The sequence below is a fragment of the Osmerus mordax genome, chromosome 2 (assembly GCF_038355195.1).
Source record: "Osmerus mordax isolate fOsmMor3 chromosome 2, fOsmMor3.pri, whole genome shotgun sequence".
NCBI lineage: Eukaryota > Metazoa > Chordata > Actinopteri > Osmeriformes > Osmeridae > Osmerus > Osmerus mordax.
The window spans coordinates 17,418,584-17,442,050 of NC_090051.1; the positions used below are offsets into that span (position 1 = coordinate 17,418,584).

Below are 23,467 nucleotides of genomic sequence, written 5' to 3' on the forward strand. Positions count from 1 at the left end.
CCCTCTCCTTCTTCCCTCTCCTTCTACCCTCTCCTTCTTCCCTCTCCTTCTTCCCTCTCCTTCCCTCTCCTTCTTCCCTCTCCTTCTACGCTCTCCTTCTACCCTCTCCTTCTTCCCTCTCCTTCTTCCCTCTCCTTCTTCCCTCTCCTTCTTCCCTCTCCTTCTTCCCTCTCCTTCCCTTTCCTTCCCTCTCCTTCCCTCTCCTTCCCTCTCCTTCTTCCCTCTCCTTCTTCCCTCTCCTTCTACCCTCTCCTTCTACCCTCTCCTTCTTCCCTCTCCTTCTTCCCTCTCCTTCCATTCCTTGTCCCCTTCCCCCTGAAACACACACACACACACCCACTGATACATGCAAACACACTCAGTCACCTACACACACACCAACAGGCCCATTCAAAACATTATGAATGCAACAATCGATAACCTGTAGCTGTAGATTATAAATCAAGTGAACTTTCTTTGGTAAACTCAATGTTATATTGTTCCCACGGCACCCCTCTGGCTATGCTGTATCTCAGAAGCTTGGCCCAGTATAGGATTAGATTGATCTACACTCAACGGCCTGGATTAGGCTCATTATACAGTGCTGTAAAACACTGCACTGGGCCCTACTATGAGAACTGAGAATGTATGCCACAACAAGGTGCTGTAGAAAACAGCATATAGATGCTGTACTGAGTGTATTTAATAGTTGAATTTATGTATCGCTCTGTATTATTATTATTTATTTATTTTTATGCCGGACACACAAAAAACTGTCCATAGCACAATACAAAACATAGCAAAAGACAGACAAATACAAGATAAAACACATACAATAAGAATTGACTACAACAGTCAGAGTTCCACAATACACAAAAAGAATGTTGAGATATTAGTGTATATACTAAAACGCCAATGGTTCCACAATCTCGAAGTGAACCTAACCACACTCATTGCAGGGTTTACTAGTGTTGCAATGATGCTGTTGAATGACTCAGTTGATTTACACATACATCTGTACATGAGATTCCTGAGGGGGTGTAATGAGGTGGAGAAGTTGTCCAGAGTTCTGGACCATAAAACATATGACATGCTATACATACAGTATATACTCTGATCTAAGGGGGGGGGGGGTACACTGGTTTTAAGGTGCACTACCTGCCAGGGGCCTTTGGGGGGCGCCGTTGAGTCGGAGGCGTGGTCCGGTGGGACTTCCATTGAGCTCCAAACGTCCCATCTTGCCAGGCGGGGGTCCGCAGAGGTCCGGACTGGCCCCCCTCCTCTCAGGACTGTCCTGCATGCGGGGGCTCTCCCCGCCTCTCTCCATCCCCCTCCAACCACCTGGGATGACTCCAGTCAGAGGATAAGGGTCTGACAGAAAGGAAGAGAGAGAGAGAGAGAGAGAGAGAGAGAGAGAGAGAGAGAGAGAGAGGTGGGGGGAGTGTAGAAAACTGTGAAACTGGTCACGAAATGTATCCTTCCACATTGATACCCAAATAGCCAAAAAAGCAATGGCCAAGAAAGAGAATACAACACCTGTATTCAGATAGGCACACAGTCAGCATGCCCTCTTTCACACAGCACTCTTTCACATAGCTCTGATGGACCCACACCCACGGATAGATTAGTGTGTGTGCAACGGACACTCTTCCATTCCAGATTCCGCCATCTTGTTTTTGACAAGCCTGGCAACTTATCTGCATAATCAACAAACAGGAAGTTTAGTGCAGGGAGCGAGAGAGAAAAAATTTGAGAAAAAGAGTGAGAAAACTTTAGAGAAAATTTGAAAAACTGAAAAAGAGAGAAAGAGAAACAGAGAGAATATGAGAGAAAAAGAGAATAAGAGAAGAGAGTAAGCGAGAGTAAGACAGAGAGAAAGAGAAAGAGAGAGTAAGACAGAGAAAAAGAGAGAGAGAGAGAGTGAGACAGAGAGAAAGAGAGAGAGAGAGAGAGAGAGACTGGGAGAAAGAGAGGGGTGGGGGGGGAGGGAGAAATGAGCTTTCTCTGCTCCAGAGTGTGGGGTATGTAAACTTGGGCTGTGTGGTTAGGAGAATGGGGTGGTAGGTGGTGGGTGGCGGCCACCATAGTGTCTGCGATGTCAACTCCGGAACCAACTCCGTCCGGACAGACGTTTGCGTTTGTGTGTCTGTGTGTGTTGAAGCACGTGAACGTGCGTGCGTGCGTCAGGGATGCACTGCTTCTGTTCACCGCCTGCCAGACGGTGCTGTAATATTGGTAATGCCCATCAGAGAAGCTACCCTGCCAGGAAGCACTGCCAAATATCAAAGAGCTCTCCCACAAAAGCCAAATGAACTGGCAGCATTGCTGCTCCCTTGGCACCCTCAGCTAACGTGTGTGACCTGGGTCTGAGAGACACAAAGAGGGGGAGAAAAGAATGGAGAGAGGAGGAAAGACAGAATGAGGAGGGTTTGACTGAGTACTGTCTAGGTGTGGAGAGTTTCCTCTTCTATGTTCAAAGCATGGAAGACGTTTTATTGACCAAAAGATCAAAAGATAGACAAACCTTTCTCGAACGAACAGACACGTAAACAAATAAACAGACACAAAGAGAGCTAGGGCGTAATTCATGTTTGAGAAAGGCAATCAAGGCCCGTATCCTCTCTACTGAAGCCCTCGGGTCATCGTTTTGACCTCCCTGGTCACTGCTATGATTGTCACAAATCCACACTTCTGTCTCTCTCTTCCCCTCCCTCCGTTTCTCCCTCTTCTCTCCCATCTCTTCCTCTCACACGGGATATTGCCTCTCATTTCTATACTTCTAAAAAGAAAAACACCACAGACACAAAACACATCCAGCTGATGTGGATCTGAGAGGAATTACGAGGATGGGTGACATTTCGAAATGAATAATAAATTAAAAACATTAGCCTTGGCGTGATTAAGAACCTAGCATGAGCCAAAAGCAAGTGGCTGGATTCTACAAGTTTAATATGCCTAGCTTAAAAATAAACTAAAAACTAAAAACGTTAACGAGCTTTAAGTGGAAAGAGACGTGTTACAGCTAGTACGGTAGTAAGGCTCATAATTCAAAACACTGTGCAGCTCACCAAGGCAGAATGCAAGTGCTAACCAACCAACTGTATGTTCTATTACAATAGACACATATGCAAGAAGCATTGCACAGCATGTTATAAATGTGAACTGTATTGTGTCAGATGGTCTCTCACCCTTTTTGGTGATGATCAGTTTGACTTCATTTAAATAATGGCAAAAAGCCAGCTAGTTTACCAAAGAGCCTAAATTCAGCCAAGTGAGTCCTGAACCTCATTGGCCCCACCTTGGCCTCAGATAACAGTGTATATTTGAGGAAGGGAGTCACTTTACAACATTTACCCAGAACCATGCTTGTCTGCGCTCAGTCTCAATGTCCTCTCCTCCTCTGCTCCTTGCCTCTGGCTCCTTCCATCTCTTCCTCCAACATGCTCAGGCACGGACCCCAGGATGGCTTACCACTGCAGCCGATGCCAATCAAGACCAACATCTCACCACACATCTCTGCTAACACGTAGCGCACACGCAGGCACACACACACACACACAGACATAATACCCACACAGAGACCAACATGCACTCACTCACACACGCGCATGCACACACACAGATAAACGTAGATGCACAGATATACATGCACACACATTCACACAGCACAGAATGTGGGTTTCAGGAGACAGTTCACTGTACAACAATCCTTTCTCTGTTCCTTCACACCACCGCATTCTCTTTTCAGTCAAACTCGAGAGATCAGGTGAAGCATCTTAACATTATCCCTCTGAATAATGGATACATTGTAAGAATGTGGCGGCCACATGAAATATTAACCTCTGAGCAAGATGCTGTGTCCCAGCCGCCTGTGGAGCAGGGAGCAGAGCTGTGCAGAGGCCTGTTCTATAGTCTCATGTCTTCCTTCCTCGCAGGACAACCTGGGCTTGGCTGTCACTGGGAGTCAGGGTTGCATTCGCTAGCTATGGCTACCTGTCAAGAAGAGCAGAAGTGTTAGCTAGTCATTTGCTAAGGCTCCAAAGCATTTTAACTAGACTGGCAAGCCAACTGAAGAGGTCTGGACAATTCTTTTTTTTGCCATGTGTCAATGTATTCTTTAGTTTTGCCCAAATTATATCACAGTGCAGGTGCCTAGACCCAGTACTTGATTTACTGTATCATAAAAATATAAATTTGTAATGACACCTTTTTGTCAGCAGTACACTGATTGTCTTACTTGTTGTGTTAATAATATATTTGTAATTTTTGCTATCAAGGACACATACATTGAGTGTAGACTTTTGTGTGAGCAAAAGTTAATTGCTAATCTTATGACACAATGGCATATCAACAAATGTAATGGCCAATAAAGTGATATATCTAACAAAGCAGATACCCGTTCTACGTAAATCTCTGAGCCTTATCAAGTTCACAAGACATCATCTAGTTTCTCATAGTGTTGAGTGATAAGCACAGAGATAGAAGTGTCTGTTAATAGCCCAGAGAACTAACTATATGCATCAGGGGTAAGTATTTCTCAATAGGTTGCTGCACTTAATGCTGAAAAGGCCACAATGATAGACATTCACTGCTTTTGATATATATTGAATGCCAAGGTACAATCTGAATTACACACTATAATAAAGACACAACACAAGCTCAGACAGGGGCACAGCACCACTGAGGAAAAGTACAGACACACCCTGAGAGAAAGTACTGCTGAACACCATCAAACACAGACGTAAACACACGTACATTTACACTACTCCAAAGTGCTCTGTATTTCACAAATCACTCTGTTTCACCCCCGTCACTCATTCAGTATAATTATGTGCTGTATATTTAGAATATGGTAGGAAATCTCAAGGGCCAATTTCACTGCCCTGTAACAGCCCTGTAATGGCCCTGTCCCTGTCTTGTAACAACCCTGTGCCTGTCCTGTAACTGCTCTTTAACTGCCATGTACCTGTCCTGTAACTGCCATGTACCTGTCCTGTACCTGTCCTGTACCTGTCTGGTACAATAACTGTGCACTGTACGTGCCACAGATGCACAGTAGTGTCTGTGAGGACAGTATTGGCCATGACATGAGGGTTGCCTAACGGAGACAACCCAGGCTTGGGAAATGTTTCCTGTTGAGGATTTACTTTTACTGCAGGGTTATCTCTGCTATATTGGCTAATATTGACCTCGTAGCACAGATAAAAGATGGACAGGGAGAGAGACATTAAAAGTAATTGATATTGCTCATACACACGCGTCCACACACACACGCACACACACACACACTCTCTCTTACCTTACAAACACACATACTGTGCATGCAACAGACATGCACACAGACATACACACAGAAAGATACACTCACGAACACAGATAGAGGTGTGCTGTGGAGAAGGGATGGGCTGATAGCTGCTTATCAGTGAACATTAAATGATAGCTTTCCCTAACAACCCTTCCTGCTTGTCCTCTCTATACTGGACTACACCACATCAATACAGTACTACACAGCTAGACACTGATGCACGCAAATACAGCCTTCACAAACAAACAGAAATCCCCACCAAAAACGATTATTCAAATTAGTTCAATATATAAGTATATGAATTATACCCTGGAGGACCATAGAATCACATTTTCTTGCACAAGGTATTTATGATGTGTTAGACCGAGAGTTGTGGAGTGATGTGGAGTAGTACAAATGGGTGAAGTTGAGGAGAGGGGGCGAGGAACCTTCTGGGGAACATGTTTAGCTCTCTCATAAACATCTCATTTGATAATAAAAGATAAAGAGTTAACAACAGTGCTTTGTAACCCCACCCCTGAAGCTTGGGCACACATGCATGCAAACAGGCATACACACATACACACACACACACACACACACACAACCACAAAAGCCACAGCCAGCTAACTTCTCAGACTAGCTTCTCTGACACTGGCAGGGACCACACACTGACTCACAGCCTGGTCACACACATGAGAGGCAAGCACTCTGAGCCATGCGTTCAAGTCTTACAAAAAACACACAAACGCATCCTGGCAGTTCAGACATGGGAACAGCCACTAGATAAACGATACTGTTACAAGTTTGCCACATCAACCCCGGCTGGCACATACCAATGCCAAATCTTTAGCCAAGTCAGTCTGCAACAGCTCACACCAGCCTTACCAGACTGTGAACCTGTGGTACTGATAGACCAACCATGAGCACCAGCTGGACCGGAGCAGGAACCCCCCGCTGATCTGCCTTTTAATAAGGCAGCCACACCCTTGATGTGTGTACACAGATAAGTTGCTTCACACAAGTAAAAAGGATAGGTGAAGGGACTACACAGACATACAGAGAGAAGCGAAGAGAGGGGAAATTGATGCATGTTTGGGTTCTGAGAGGAAAGATTAACTGGAGAGCTCATTCACAAATTATGTTGATCTCTGATTCAAATGGGATAAGGATAGAGCAACAGAAAACATTTGAGTGAAGGGAAAAAGGGGAATAAAACTCTCAGAAAATATTCAGCAGAAGTAAAGAATCGACTGACTACCAGATGTCTCAGATTCATGGATTTCACAAGAATCTTGTAGGCTAAACATTTCTTAGTACACATGTGACTCATTGTGTCATCACAGGCTCTCTGTGGCACCAATTAAAATTGTAATGAACTTACCAGTGTAAACTGGAAAGCCTGTTATACCCACGATTTTAAAGTAGCCTATTGAATAATTACCCTGAGCATAGTGTGTGCTGAGATTGCTGTGAGTGCTATACTTAAATTAATCCAAAAAGAAAAAACTAATATCTATCATTGATTTAAAATATCCAGAGATTGTGAAGAGACATGGTCATGTGGAGCTAACATACTCTTTATAGGGGAATACTGATTACAAATAGGCTTACTGCAGAGGGCAAAATGTAAGTCAACTGGGCAAATAAAGATAATCACCCTGAAAAATAACTATTTTTATGTAACCGTTAGGTGAATCCCTACAGCACTAAGTGCTAACTCTCAGCACCATGGTAATATTTTATCATAACAAGATCTGGTATAAACGAGGCTCCATCACACGACCTGAAACGAATTCATTTTTCCTAGGCTTGGCATAGCCCAACTTCCACAACTTGCTCGGAATTCTTTGGGGGGCACTGTTTATTTAAACACACACAGAAAGAGAGAGAGGCGTTTATGTAACGTTGCTGATGGCATTTTCGATAAAATAATGGTTGCAGACAGCTATTACTTAGCCTACAATAGGTTACATACAGGCCTCGAATTTTGCCAGATTCGCTCCTGATATTTTATGAAGAAAGCGGAACACTGAGAACGATGTCTCTGATACCTGCCTAGATGTGAGTGCCTATAGACCAAGTCATCATTGTAATGTATAGGCCTACTTCAAAACTTCAGTTCCATGAAGTCTATATAGTTTTTACTCTGCAATTTATATGCGCTACTGATCTAATACACACCACCAAAACCTCTAATTAAGTTCTCGTCCTACCTTAAACCGTCAAGTAACCGCATACAAAAGGACGTCTAGATGCTTTGAATAAGCCTATAATCTTTGTTCATGAAAAACGAGGTCTGAAATTATCATTACTCAGTTTAGTAACCTATTGTAAACTTCTCTAACCCCCACTATTACCCTCCATGGCTGCATGTAAGATCTAAATAATGAACAAATGTGTGCATTAAAACTAATCCTCATGCAAATACGTCAACATGAAAGCGCGCAGCCTACATAAGTTGTTTTCAATTGCGTCAATATGTTTTTATTGGTAATTAATATAGGCCTAAGTCTTTAAAATAATTCAATCCAAAAGTTACGTCATGTCACCATATTATATTAAACCGTTTGAAAGTTGTATTGTAACAAAAAACGTAGCCTACAATATGAATATAACTGAATGTACATTCGCATAATTAATTGTGGCAAGGGCTGGCTGTTACTTTCATTGTAAATGTAAACAGCTAAAACTGTATTTTTTCCGGACTAATTTTAAACCAATCAAAAATAAAGTATTATATAATTATATTACTACTTGTGTTATTTAAACATAACCAGATTATTCAATAAAAAATACACATATTGACTAAGAAGTGGGATCGTGAAAAAGGACGCAGGCGGGAATGGGATGTTCCCCCTGTAAAACAAATTGTTCATAAAAAAAACACAACATGACCTTAACCTGCTCAGGTCATGTAAGAAAACAAGCTTTTGGTCGATCTCCTAAGGACTAGAACTATAGTTGCCAATCTAAAAGTCGATTGACTGCACCAGCAAGTTTAACTGTTGCTAATTTTGTTCAAGCTATCCAGACATGAGATCTAAGCCTACTCTAATAATACATAATAACAATAATCTAAAAATCAAGCAGACTCTAGCAATCTGTAAATAATATTTGCAAATTTGAATGTCTTCATACACTTACAAGTTACAATGTAGACTATAGCCCACAGGCAACTAGAAGACGTGACGCCAAAGAAGGCCACTTGAGCCCACTCAATTCTTAGACATCATATTCACAACTAATAAAGGTTTAGAGTGTTGATGTTTCAGGAATTGTTCTTATTAGTTATCTTATATGAAACTTGTCAGTCTTGAAATTAACATCGACGTATGGGCTAAATAGTCTTAATTTAGAAGAAAAAAAACGTCGTTAGTTTTGCCATAATAAGATGGAGAAAGTAACCAATATAAAACATAATTTGTCCTTTAAACTCAAGGGTTACTCATTGGGATGTATTTATTAAATAACAGGTATATTCATGTTAAGGTCAACTCAATTATCAAGAATAATACTAGGCTATAATTAGTATCCTATAATTAGTAGGCTAAAATAACTAAGATGTGATTGAGTAGTCAGGCAAAAAGAAGGCTAACAGGATGAATAAGCCTTTAATTTTATAGTAGCCTACTAATATAAATAACAGTAATACTAATTACGTAATTAATAATTATGTACAAATACTCAAGCATTAGCCTACAACAAAAATAATAATATCGATATTAATATACTTTATTAGATATATTGTCAATTCAATTAGTTAAGTTTTATATTTCTTTACCTCAAACTTGAGCACAGTTTAGTTTGCCTTATTAATCTATTGTTGTTTCACGATCCACAATCGCAGCGTTTTCGTCAACTAAGTGACATACATACTTACAGTAATTAAGCAATATGGGCCTTTTGACCATATTCACTTTTATGGGCTACACGTGATGTATGGATTGTCATTTCTGTACACCTTAACTGCTTTGCTGCTGTTGCAGCCTACTTGTGGAAATTATAAAACTGCTTCAATGCCTCATTCTGTAGACATTGGAAATTCCATTGAAAGTTTGAGGTTAAATGGGTGACATATCTGGCTTGTTGTACTCACTGCTTATGGTGTGTCTGTACCTCTGCTGACCGTTGAGGAGGCTCTGTCCATTGATCAAAAGTATTGAATCCAGGGCTAGGCTGCGTCTGCTCCGGGACTGTCTGAAATCGTCTGGAGTCGGTTCTTGACAGGAGTTCGTTGCCCAAAGCGTTGATGAGGCAGAGTCAGAGAAAGACAGAGATGGTAGAAAAGATAATACGTGCGCCTGCTTCTTGTTGGAGGCTGAGGTGAGGGAGAGGGTGATTTTGTGAGAGTGAGTTGTGCAAGTAAGATGGAGAGAGAAGAAGAAAAGATCGAGTCTTCACTGAACTAGTTAGCCGGGGCTTGCTTGCTTGGGGATCCTGCCGGAACACTAGACGCAGCGTCTCCAACGCAAAATAAAAACTTGACAGCGGACCAGCTGATGGAGTCTTTTGGTCGTACGTTCGGTCCGTAGTCTCGCTCAAATACTGGCATGAAAATCTGTCCTCCGCTGAACTCCGGGCTTCATCGGCGAAAAGAAAGAAAATGCATTAGCCTACACATCATTACCAAGAAAATGTCCAAGAACAAAAATCTAGTTCCTCAAACAAGAGTGGACCGAATTGGCGACGCCTGACTTCGACAACTAGACAATGCTAACATGAGTGATCATGATATTTCGGTAAGATTCTCACGGGGAACAATCTGAGTGTGTCACTTTCAATCTCTCCCGTGCCAACGGGCGCGTTGACTGACAGTGAGTTCACAAGAGAGGGAGGCGAGAGGCAAATAGGGGTGGAGAGAGAAGAAAGCAAAAGAGGGGGGTGGGTGGGGGCTTCAAAAGTAATTGACCGCTTCTGGTCAGATCGATTTTGAATGGGTAGCATTTCCTAATCAATGGATTGGATCTGATAGTAACTTGATTATGCCAAGCTTGGAGTAAATTATTGTTTTCTCAAATCTCTATTGGGATTATTAAGAAGCATGTCCCGATAATTGACAAAGAATTGATATGGCTGGGTAAACGTATCCGTTATACGTAAGAGCACCAAGTGTTGATTCTAAACTCAAAAACGACAGTGGCGGTAGAGCGATTCGTTTATCAGTAGCCTAATAAACGGTTGCTGTCTCTGAGCTGGCAACTCTGCCTGTGTTATTAGCCTAGATGTCTTATGTCAATACAACAGGAGTGCACTGTCAGGTGAATTCTGTTAATGATAAACTACATTCTTGATAGACAGATGTCACAGACCTTTAATAAATAATAGAGCCAAGTCTGAATTAACAGGTCAAAGTAAAAATCTGAAATATCAAGTAAATATCTGAAAAAGTTGTCAAGGATAGCTTCTTCAACTTCTTGATGTCTTACTTACTGAACAAAATCTATTGGTTCGTCTTTCTTTTCAGTTGATAGAGTATACCAGATGTGGAGATGTGCCTGGCTCTGTACTTCAAACCCCAAAACTTTTCAAAAAGTACAACTAACGAAGACATTTTGAAATGCACCTTTTCTGACCTGAGCATGCGCAACATGGGTCAAATGATAGTTGAAGTAAACAGAATTATGTCATGCAACGTTTTGTAACATTTGGAAAGGGACTGTGGAAAGGGTTATATGTTTTGAAAAACACCCCCAAAACACCACGAATGCCACAGTGCTCACTAGTGGAGTAAGTAAAGCATGTACTACGAGTTCCCAGTCCAGACGCTTCTGTCGTAATGTTGTTACGGACCAAATAACGGAGGGAATATTATTTGTGAAAAACCCAAATTCGGTCCATGTGCCTGTGTTAGCGCAAATTGTCAGGATGCGTGCTGGTTAGCCTATGTGTAGGCTATGCGTTTTGTGGCGCACGCAGCAAGAAGCAAACTTATTCTTGAATAGAACACGCGTATGTTCGGTTAAAATTAATTAGCTTCTTTTTAGATTACTTTTGAAAAGCAATCTGTTCTTAAATGTTCTCATGAATACATTTTTCAACATTGAAAGAAATATGAATGAACTATGACAGATTGTAGGCTGTATATATGCCGGAGATCAGACGACTTTAGATGACACATTTTGACTTCTCACTAAGAACATTTGTTAAACCAAGGACGTTCTAGAGAACATATTTCGCTATTCAGAAGCAACAGTGCGGGTATCCGCCTTCAGGCAACTTACCCTGTTGAAGGCTCTTTTATAACGGATGGACGCTCGGCGATTGACGGTTCTCAGTGTTCAGAATTACTGCATGAGAAGCGCTCTGATGTGCGTGCTAAAGGAGACAGTGGCGGAGCGCTGTCTGCTCCGGGCACCTCATTCGTCAATAATATTAGATATGATAATGATGACGGTGTGCAGCTACAGTTGGCTACGTCGGCGACCAGACTGCTATGACAATTACGGTCCCTATGATGGCCATTATGCATGGTCCAATTCTGGGATGTTTTAAATGTATTATTGTGTGTGAGCGTGAGTGTGAATGCGTGTGTGTGTGCGCGCGCTTAATGGGAGGGGGGGTGCTCTCTTGCTTGTGTGCACATGTGTTTGGATGTGTGCGTTTTGAGTGTAAGCGGTAAGAACACGATTCTCACTAAAGAGTGTGCCTGCCTTTTCAATAAAGACAGCGTTGAAATACAAATCGTGTGCTGTGTGAGCAGTGTGAAAAAGTTAAATCCAGAATCTATTAGATGTAGTGCAGGCATATGGATTTTTGGGAACAAGAAGCATATCATAGTGCCAAGTCGCATCAATAGGCCTATATTTCTTATGTCAAATATGTAGACCTGCTATCGCGGCAACCACTCTTGAATTTCTAAAGAAATTACAGATTTTAACAACATGACATTTTAAATTTGCCAAATGCAATCGAAATGCCTTTTTATGTAGCCTATAGACATTGCAATCAAAACCGGATTTCTTGGGGCCATAGGTTAACATTAACAATATCAAAATGTGTATGTAAGTATTAAGTATAGAAGATACTTGGTTGTTTTGACGCATATTTGTAAATCAACCTTGAATGTAGCCTAATGCGTAATTTTTCGCACCAAACTAAACAGAAGTTTGGCCTGACATGCTTCCATCTATCACTGATTGCCATAGAACACAACGAATCAGAACAATTGGACAAATATTTCATCCGACTCAGAAGGCGAAGATAACTGCTTCGATTTTTTGGACTCTTTTCAAGAAAATACTTTCTTGATATAGGCTACTGGTTTTCATGTCATCAAATATAATGATTTGAGCAAATGTGCGGTTGAGAGAGAGAGCATTCTTTTTGACGTTATTATTCAAATTGCAATTCACCAAATGGCCTATTCTTTTTCAATAGGCCTATTATGAAATCCAATAATGGAGTTTATAATTGGCCGATATTTCAGAAATGTAAATTTCCATAGGTCTAAACAATATAATTGTATCACATGTTGGACAATAAATAGGTATAGCCTATATCATGCATGCAGGTAATTCAGATTTTAATGATTTTGCCATTTCGTTTTATTATAATAATAAATAAATATGCTAAAGTCCTAAACAAACTATGCGTCTTGTGGATTTTGAACATCAGAACAGTGTATTTATTCAAGGCAATGTGCTAACTGATGTGCTTTGCACCTCAGCGTGCGGAAGCATTCCTCAGCTATTCGGGTACGTTTTAATAATTCACGGCTGGCCAGGGACTCTTTTGCCTTCGCATCTCTGTCGCTCTCAGTCCCGTATTTATTTTCCATTTCTTGGGAATCTGGGAATCTAAATTATGGGACTGCTTAAATGCAAGAAGGGAAGTAGCAGGAACCTTGCGCATGAGCTCGTACAAGCGTGAAACTTCAGAATGCCGTGAAACAATAAAACATTTATCCTTACAATATAGCCCCAATAGAAAACAGATTGAAAGACTCGTGTAAATAATTGAAATGACGAATATCTCTAAAGCCTGTAAAGCATGATAGTAATTATGAAGAAGTTAAGAATATTGAGCCCACAACATCCTCAGGTAAGTTGGAACATGTCTGTGCCGTTTTGGGGGGTTGCCAAAGCAATGTGATAAGAGGAGAGAAATCTGGGAGGCCTGCGTATCCTACATAACAAGGACAGGGCTGTTGGAGACCTTTAAGAGGCTAAATAGTCGCCGTGTCATGGCTAGTCCCTCTGAGGCTCCTGCCTCACTCGGTCAAATTAGAATAACGTGCTTTTATTTATATCCAGGACCTTGAGAATTTATAAGACTTCAACCGGTGATTTTACGCAGACTTTTGTCACTAACTCGTTTAAATTCAAGAAGCAAGTAGATAATGCATCAACTAAATGCCCAATTAATAGGCCTACATGTGATGACTGTTTAGTCATGCACCAACATATCTTTGGACAATAACGTAGACTGCAAATACACTGCTGATCATACGTAGTCCTACATTAGACTAACTTTATGATGTGAATTCAATAGTTGGCAGTGTGGGGTGGTACTCGCTCAACGGGGCTGGCCGAAATACTGTGTTGTTTTATTCAGATGCTGTCACGTCGGCAGGTGAGATCACTTCATGTGGAAATAGCACAACTATGTGGCGTTTGGTGGGACAGCACGCGCCCTTAATGCGTGCCTGTATGGTTTAGAAATAAGTGCGCAACTTACGGTTTAACTTTTTAGAAATAGGCAGTACTATTATAGACAAAAATCATAGAAGGTGGCTTAATAAAAATGTAGCTTAATACTTTATATATATGCACTATACATTAACGATAGGAGTTCCTGGCTGTCTCGGTTTAGACGTTAGGGAGTATTGGCATATTACCATTCAATGTGTTTGTTGCGATTGCAAACAAACAACCTCCCCATCATCCCCCACCCTCCCAAAAATAAATACAAAACAAAAGTAATTATTGACCAAACTAAAGGGAAGGTTCGCGGATAAATTGAGAATAGTGGGTATAGAAATAAACCAATGACACATTTACAAAGACCCATTCCCTAAAAAAATTGCCACAAATGGGCTATAGTTTCGATCAGAAGCATTGCACTGCTTTAAGAAGACGGAATCATTTACAGAGACAGGCTATTGGCTACTGTTATTACAATGATCTCTGTTAATATTTCTGTATTAATATTGTTGTTGGTATTTGTGTTTGTAACCTTATTTAACTAATCTATAGCCTACTTCTTAGACTTTATAATAATTAACTTTATAATAATGTATTCTATCGTAGCCTATAGCCTATTTTAAATGCAGAAATAAGAAAAAGTAATTTGTTAATTGTCGATCAACAAACCTTGTGGTCGATGAGGCATGTTTATAATCACATTTAATTGAATCGGATTGAGACTAACGCATAGCAAATGCTTGACGTTTACAATAAAAAACAGACAATAAAATGAAATAAAACGAAATAGGCCTATGTTGTTGTTGTTTTTTCCTCAAAAAGAAGAAACTCCCTACACCACATTTTTTACTTACGTCAATGGTATAGGTTACATTCATGTTTGTTAGTTTGTTAGCTGTATGGCTATGTTGTATGCACCCACGACATCTTTACTCTCGCTAGCCTATAAATAAAATGGTTCGGATTAATGGCACAGTTCCTTAAATGTATTGATAAATGAACAATATCATAGAAACATACAATAGTACTCATTTATCTGTCATAAGTCGGCCTATGTGCTACCATGCACACAATTAGTAAAAAAAGGACAGTGGTCTGACGTAGGAGGCTACATAAAATAAACAGCGCGAGAAAACTCAAAATAACATTGCCAAGAGTGCGGTCAGATGATGTGTTTTTAAAAGATGTATCTCGTTGCGGGTAATGATTAATTTGTCTTTTAAACGATATTCTAATAGGCCAGTGGCAGTTTGAGCGCACCTTCAACCATTTCTAAATTGCTTCCATACAGAGGTCACGACTTCATTATTGCTCCGTTGCACCATTTTTCACTAATCGCTTTACTTTAGGCAAGCGTTCCTGTCAGGATGGCATTTCCACCGTGAAATGCATGGAACGCATTGGTGAAAATCAAAACAAAACTGTATATGCATTGCAAAAATTATATTAATAAAACAATTAGAATACAATAATAATAATACTTTTCTACCAATAATAATACAGGCTAGAATTGTTGTTGTTGTTTTTATTAGGCTATTTAGGTCGAAAAGTATTATTTCCTGTCATTATTACATATTTGTTGTTATATTGTAAGGCCTACTATAATAAATGCTAGACTATCTCTAATAGTATAATACTGTTATTATTAACGTTGCTGTTATTACTAGAAGATTATTGTATTGGTAATTGTAGTATTAACAGTTCGTTCAAATAATATACTATCAGCCATTCTAATTAAAAAAATCCAACTCAGTAAAAGGCGTAAAGCAAGGATTTTGTTGAGCCCTGTAGGCTAGGCTGAATTGAATTCTTAAATCCCGCAAACTGTCTTTACAGCGCATTTTGTAAATCTATACCTCTATGGAATAGCTAAGATTTGTAGCCAAGCAATTTCGATATTTAGGCAACTTCCTGCACTTTTAAGGTTATCAGAACCAACACTAATCTTCTTACGCTTGTTTTGAAGTGCAGTTCTTTAAGAGATATGATATGAAACAAAAAGTATTGTTTTCCATTGGGTGAATGGCACACCCCTGGCAGTCCCACCGCCTCTTTTCCCCGAGTATAAGTATTTACCTGAAATCAAATCCGTCTGACCTAAGACGTGGAGGGAGAAAAGTTGGAGGGAGAAAAAGAGTTGTTAGCGTCAGCACTCTGCACTATGTCATAGGGTAGAAGTATTTGACAGTTGGAATTATCTGTAAATACTTCATTAAACTGTGTATGAGTTACCCCTTGTGCCTCATGGTCCACTTCTGGTAAGATTTACAAATGATAACATAAACAGACGGAAAAGAAATTCAATTCGAGTTTGAAAGGGCGGGGGTTTCTTGAAGAATTTGATCGGTCTACTTAACAACTAAAAGCATAATGAGGTTGGAGCGCATGTCCAATGTTAAGGCCAGAATCTAACCTACTTGACCCACCACACTGATTGTCCTACTAAAGCAGCTCCGTGTCCTCCTCATCAGTAGAGCTCAATCATCTACATTCTCACTAACGTCTTCCAACAATTAGAAAATATAAGCTGGATGCTAGAGTGTGAACTACTATTACTACTACAGTTTCAATACAGTTTGCTGGCAACCTTGGACATATTTTAATTGATTGAACTATAGAATTGTTTTTAAATTGAATAATTAAGAAGACAAGTAATCTTGCCAATAATAGCCTACATTTATACAGTGCAACAAATCACTGACAAAATGAGACCAACTGGTTTCTAAAGCATCTAAAATAATAGCTTATTATGCCTAGAAGACAAACTAGAGGTGGATGTTAAGTTCCATCAGTGCTGCAAGTAACCCCCACTCCCCTTCATCTTCTAATAAAAAATAGTTTAACAAGGTTTCAATTGCATTACAAAGTTAGCCCTATGTCTGTGCAGTGGATAGAGAAGAGAAGCAGAGAATGGAGGTGGGGGCTTGAAAAGTAGTGCATGTGGTTTTACTGTAGCTACTGATGCTGTTGGCATTTAAACAGAGGGAGACAGATAGGGGTCAAGGTCCACACTCACACACTCAGTTGACTTGTCTTCTTACCATCAGCAACCTCACTCCCCGGAGGCTTCTGGGATTGCATGGTCCTCCAAGTTTCCAGTACCCATGTCCTTTAACTTCGGGTCTCATAGCACCGATTCTCAAAAGACAAATGGGAGATTCAAAGTAAAAAATGGCGACAGGAAGAAGTTTCACTTTGTGGATCCCCCGTGAGTGGGTGGAGCCGACTTGAAGCACGTCAATCATTGACTAATAGATACCAAGGAAGAAGCTGTTGTCCCTTATATTTGGTTTAAAAGGGGTAAATCATTAAATGCATACTGAAGGAAACCTATTTTGTGAAATGTTGTATCAATAAATACCTTGACAAAGAGACAACCCCTTTGATCAAAATATTTCAGCTTGCACGTTTCAGCCAAGACTATGTCATTAGTAGAGCGTAGTGTAGTTACAAACAGCCTGAACACACATTCTGACATGTGAGAACGTGTAGACAGACGTAACTGTGTGAGACAGAGATAGAGAGAGTGTGTGTGTGTGTGTTGTGACTGATCCCTGTGCGACTGTGATAGTAATCTATCTGGCTGTGTGGAGAAGCCAGGGTCAGAGGTGGCCGCAGCGCTGTGATCTTGTATTTGTTATTGCTATGCTGCCCTTGGACAGGTTAACACAGCATTGCCTGGTGGCTCACAGAGCACATACACACACACACACACACACACTCTCACACACAGTGGGGAGTAGATTTTTGTTGATAGGACCTAGGGCAGTTTATCCAAACTGATGAAATGTTATCCCAGTACAGGGAGGAAAACACCCTGCCACACATTGACCTGATCCTCCCACTGTTCTCAAGACTTTGTATTATGCAAAGGAAACCATCCTAGCAGTCACATAACTGGGACAGCAGATGTAAATCTATTGAGTTGTCTTACAAATAAAGAATGATTTACCAGAGTTCAACAGATTCAGATACATTTCCATCATCGTCTTTGCTGATACCAGCAGCCAATAAGGTTGTGTGTATCTGTGCCATACCTTCTTGCCAGACATATGAAAGCCATTGTTATGGATCAGTGGCCATTTTATGCAGAACAGGAACATCATGACGTGGATCTGCACTCCAGATCAGCCAACCCACTGACATATCCTCTAAAATATACAATTCAGTAAATATGAGGACCTCTTGCATCTCACCAAGCATACTTGTGATATCTAGAGCAGCTGTCAGATGAATGACAGCGTAGCATGCCAGCAGAGGTATGCAAAAAGTGTCAGAAGATCAGTATGTGTGCGTCAGGCGTAAAGGTTCCTTCCAGCCATGGGGACTCTTTTGAGTCTGCTGATAGTCTAACCCCCACCACCACCCGACCTTTCATTCTTCAAAGCCCTCCATGGTCCTGCTAATATGGAACACATTGGCGTCCAGTGCCCAGACCAGCCAGGCAGGCATCAGATCGGGCTGAGAGGCCAAGCACAGCCACTTAATCAGCCATTATTTATGGGACTGGAAGGTTTAAATCAACATGAGCAGGAACTGGAGCCAGGCCTTATGGGTTTATAACTGCTGTCAAAATAATCACATACAGATATATTCATCAGAGCTCTCACCCCTCCCAATCTTGTCTTCCTCTGTCCACCCTCCCCACTTCACTACTCAGGTCCTCTGTTCTCCTGTCTCCATCCTTGCTTCCCCTAGTCCCTCTCAGCATCACCAGACACCAAAAACAAACAACACATTATTGTGTACAACAAAATATGATTGAAATGACAAATAAAACCATTTGATTTCACTTGACTTGACTTGGAATACATGATGAAACATCAACAATAGTTCTCACCTGAGGAAGCAGTGATGGGGAAAGTGGAATGGAGACAAAAATGATAGAAATAATGAATGAAGAAAGAGAGAGAACAGAGAAACAGACTGTATATGACTAGTGAGTGAGCAGGAGGGAGAATGAGAGAGAGAATGAGAGAGATGTATGTATGTATATGGATGGATAGAGAAACAGGAGCAGGGAGTCGAAAGAAGTTTGTAAAATGAAAACAAATGGCAATCCTGACTGAGTAAAATTACATGATCGATGAAGCTACTTAGAGAGGAACAGAAGCATTAGTATGATCGTGCAAGGTCTGGTCTGGAGAAATTGAGAAATGGAGGGGAGGAGGGAAGCACAAGGTAAATTATGGGAGAGAACTGGTGAGGGAATAGGTGTTCTAGAAATCTACATGTGCTCATGGGTAACTAGGTTGCAATGCAATGATTGAGGTGACAGATCATCACATGGAGGGTTTGAGATCCAGGCACAAATGTTCATATTCCTGACAGACAATTTAAAGGCAGCTTAAATTGTAAGGGCTTTTTGTGAATTGGACATTTTTGTATGCAAGACTGCCAACGATTTCCATTGATATTCTGTGTGTATTTCTGACCTTCAACCTGTTTGATGAGCTCAACAAATTGGTGAGCGATCAAGCTTACAAAAGTATTGATGAAACCAAATAAAATGTAATTTGATAGCTATGATTTCTGCAAAATTATATGTTTGAGAGGGAAGTGAGACTTTATAGAACAAAAAACCCTCTCTTCTTCTGTCTGATTTGAGACTTGTAAAAAACGAACCTCTGTGGAGAGAACAAGCCCCAGGGAACATCATCCTCCAAACCACAACTTCTCTTCCTCTCCTGACCTGTCTGATCCCACAGCCTCACTCCTCAGAGAGGCTAACCAACCTAGCAACTCAAACACTCAGGGAAGTCTGAGGGTGGCTTTGGGTGAAACCACGCTGAGTAAAAGAAGGGAAAGGGGGAGGAAGAGAAAGAGAGAGAGAGTGAGGATGGAGAGGCAGAGTAGTGGGAACGTGAGACCCTGAAGGCAAGAATAAGAGCAGCCAACACTTTTTCTAAGTAAAGTTGCACCTGGTTTATTTCAGTGTGTCTGTGAGAGTGTGTGTACTGGGTTGGCGGTGGGGAGCGGGGGTCTTGTCAAGGACAAGGCCAAGCTAGGTTTGCTTTGTGCGCCCGGTCTGTAGCCGCCCCAGCTACAGACCGGGCGGCTGGGGTGGGGAGGGGGGATGGGGTGCAGCCAGGCAAAGGTGGCTTGTGGCTGCTGGCCTGGGGGTCTGCCTGCAAGCCCCTGCTCTTGGGCTAACTGATTAGGCCTAATTTGACGGGGGTCTTAAGGGAGAAGCCCCTTTCACCCACCCACTTCCCATGGGAGGCTGGAATAGGAGCTTGGGGCCCCCTCAGAACGGCGCCCACCCGCTCAGCAGACAGACCCCTTCTCTGGATGAAGTTCCATAGCCTGGCCAGGGGCAGGCAAGGGAGTTTGTGTGCATCTGTATGTGTGTTGGGGTGAGTGTGTGTGCATGTGTGCACTAGTGTGGAAATGAGGGATAAGCAGACTTGGGGATTGAGAGCAGGAAGTGATGATTTAAACAGAGCACCAGAGACGCCTGCAACAGAACTGGCCAAGCTGGGGTCTCTCGTTCACGGTTGAAACCGTAACATCAATAAAGCGCAGTGTGGGTTTAAGGGAAAAGGTAAGCTTTGCGTCATCCCACTTAGGCGTCTCCCATCCACTTAGTGTCTAATTTTCTGCTATTAGTGCTTGACTGACATCCGTCTGTCAATTTTGTGCAACACAAAAAGAGATTCACTCACAGTTAACAATTAATCATTGTCACTCTCTCTCTCTCTTTCTCTCTCTCTCTCCCTCATCGACACACACACACACACACTCATTCTCTCTTCCTTTCTCTCTCTCGGTAGACCTGGGCTTTGTTTACTACTGTTGTTGAAAGCACTGCCATTGCCATGGCACTTTATATTGGTCAACTCGTGTCAACAAGGCCCAGAGATCACCACCCTGCAATCTCCCATTAGATCAGATGCTATTAGGGTGGAGCTCATGGCCTGAGTCAACACACTGATCCCTGCTTTTAAACAGGGTTATCTAATCTAGTCAACAGGGCCGAGATGGACTTTGAGACACAGGAGATCAGCTTGATGCCATGGGACACGCAGCCTTGTTTAACTGGAAATAAAACTCCACTCAAGATGAGACTTCTTCATTGGTTGGATCCACTGACAATCCTCCATCTTGAGGGCCAGGCTTTATGAGAAGGTACAGATAAGGGTTAATTATAGGCCCTGTGGGTTCTTTGGAAAAGGTCAATTAGGGTCTGGAATTGATGGTCTGAGACGGTTATGGTGGGGAAGTTCCCTGGTGCACTCACATCAGATGTGATTCCGTGAAGGAAGTTTAAAGGATACTTTGTATGAACATTCATTGATTCACATCCAGGTGAGCGGAGAGTGCAACAGTTGAGCTGACAATTAAATATTCTATGCATTCGGAAATGATGTCAATTAATGAACGACAATGGCACAATACCGGACATAACATTTATAAAAAGATCTATAAAAAGCTATCAACTCATTTTGACCTTTGTTCTTTTACCCTCTGCCTCTGTCCCTCCGAAGTCCAGCCAGGTCCCAGGTCAGTCTGTGCCGTGCCTCTCCATGCCTGGCTGCTCGAGTGGCCAGAGGAGGCTCTGTTCATGGGCCCCTCCTGCCCAGCGTCAGTCTAAGTGCTCCTGACAGCCCACCGCACAGTTATTAACTGTGATCCTCCTCTACAGGGCCCCGGCCCGCACCCACGTCGGCAGGAGGGGAGGGCCCGCCAGAGGGCTCCGTTCACACACAAAGACTGCTTTCACCACTCATATGCATCGTACCCCCCCCCCCCCCCCCACACACACACACATACATACATCCAGAGCCTCTAATACATATTTACAGCATTTCATATTCACATACAATTTTGAATCAGTACTAATATGGCCCCATTCATATGGTCCGGCAGCCTGAGAATTTTCTGTGTCCGGCTGGGATGCTGCCAATACCATGGCAACGATGGCAACTTACAGTAAATGGGTAGGGGTTCGTGTGTTTGCTGAGGTCCAATATGCAAATTAACGGTGAAAGTCAGATTGATCTTTTATGACTGATTAGAGCTGAACAACCATGTTATGTATATATGGATACATGGATTGGATGTCATCGTAAGAGACGATAGCTTCGCTGACTTGACATTGCCTGACATGCTGTCCATGACTCTGTTTTTCCTCATGATAGGTGGTCTGCATCACTGTTTGTCTCACACTGGCCTCCAGCCACCCCTTCCTGAGGATGTGGGAAGCACAGCGAGGCAACAGTCCCTTTTAAACAACAAAATGCCTCATTAGACGACAAAATTGGGTCAGAAATAAATAAATGTTTGAGGTGGGAGAGACAAAGATACATACAACTGACTATGTTTAGTACCCAAAGGCATTCAGCGTAAACAGCAGCTCGTCCTTTATAACAGAAGGGCTTAGTCGCCGGATTGAAAAACCCAAAGCCACTTTTCCTGCCCGCACTTCCCATAATTAGAGCCCCACAAGTCACTGTTGAATAGTTGAGGCTTTTCTCTTTGAGGCCACTGGCTTTTATTTAGCAGTGCGACATACACAGGCGAGGAAGGTCCATCCCCAGCGGTGTTCAAAGCTGTGGTGGGCTGAGGACACGGCTGACAGGCATTACTCCTTACAAAAGCTGCCTTTTGTTTGCTTTATGCTCTGATCCCACAAATTGTAGGCTTTGTCCATCAACATTTCTTTTTTGGGATAACATTTTTTTTTCCCTCTTCTTCTCCCTTTTATACTTGATGGTGTACATTGATAACCACACAGGGTTACAGATGATGGCTCTCTCTGGGATTCATTCCAACATACTGTTATTGTTTATTTATTTTTTACAAATGTGACAGACTTAGTCGTTGTAAATGTTTGCAAGATAACTTTATTTATCATAGATGTAAATACAATTTAGTATCAATGTACATTCCAAATCATAAATATCACTCCTTTCTACTGTCTGTTGTACCACAACTTCCCAATACACCCTCGGCCTTGTAGCTGGTTAGGCTTCATCAAGGAAGCCCACTGCCAAGTCAGTGCTGGTCACAACACATCACCCACAGGCGCCATACGCCTCCTCCTCTTCCTCCTCCTCCCTCCGGCTCAATGACCCCTCGGCCTGTGCCTCTTAACCCCTGGGCAGCACTAAAGGACTCATTAGTCTCAAGGTCAAGTGGGATCCTGGCTCTACAATGCAGAACACATGAAGGAGGAGCACTTGGATGTTTTGGAACGCCCAGTCACCAGAGATCAAGGTAGACCAAAAGGTACTGTGACAAGGTGGGAAACCTACTGCAGCGCAGACGGGGTGCTGTGAACAACATCAGAGACAATGCTGCCCTCATGTGGTTTATGAAGGTAAGTGCACAGATTTGGTTTTAGGTGGGAATCTCATGCCAATGGAACGAAGAGGCTTTCAGAGGTCACCTTAGTGGGATGTGCAACATCACCAAAATAAAGAACTGCTTAAAGTAATATTATTCAACCAGAAGGCTAATGGGTTGGATACGATTTATCAAGCAGGAATGATAACGACTAAGGGACTAGTGATGGATATGAAGGATTACCATGCACCACAGCCCTGCTACGTGGGTG

The 23,467-nt window shown here is 41.9% G+C and overlaps 1 protein-coding gene across 1 annotated transcript in view; it reads right to left on the bottom strand.

The window, feature by feature from the left end:
- satb2 (SATB homeobox 2) overlaps nucleotides 1–9,797 on the bottom strand; it is a 31,830-nt gene extending 22,033 nt beyond the window's left edge. Inside the window, exons 1-2 of the mRNA XM_067227796.1 lie at nucleotides 9,383–9,797; nucleotides 1,138–1,350 (exon numbers count right to left, since the gene is read on the bottom strand). Of these exons, the coding sequence (XP_067083897.1) occupies nucleotides 1,138–1,350; nucleotides 9,383–9,413 (244 nt within the window). The 5' untranslated portion in view covers nucleotides 9,414–9,797. The remainder of the gene's footprint in view (nucleotides 1–1,137; nucleotides 1,351–9,382) is intronic.
- Nucleotides 9,798–23,467: the final 13,670 nt, after the last annotated feature.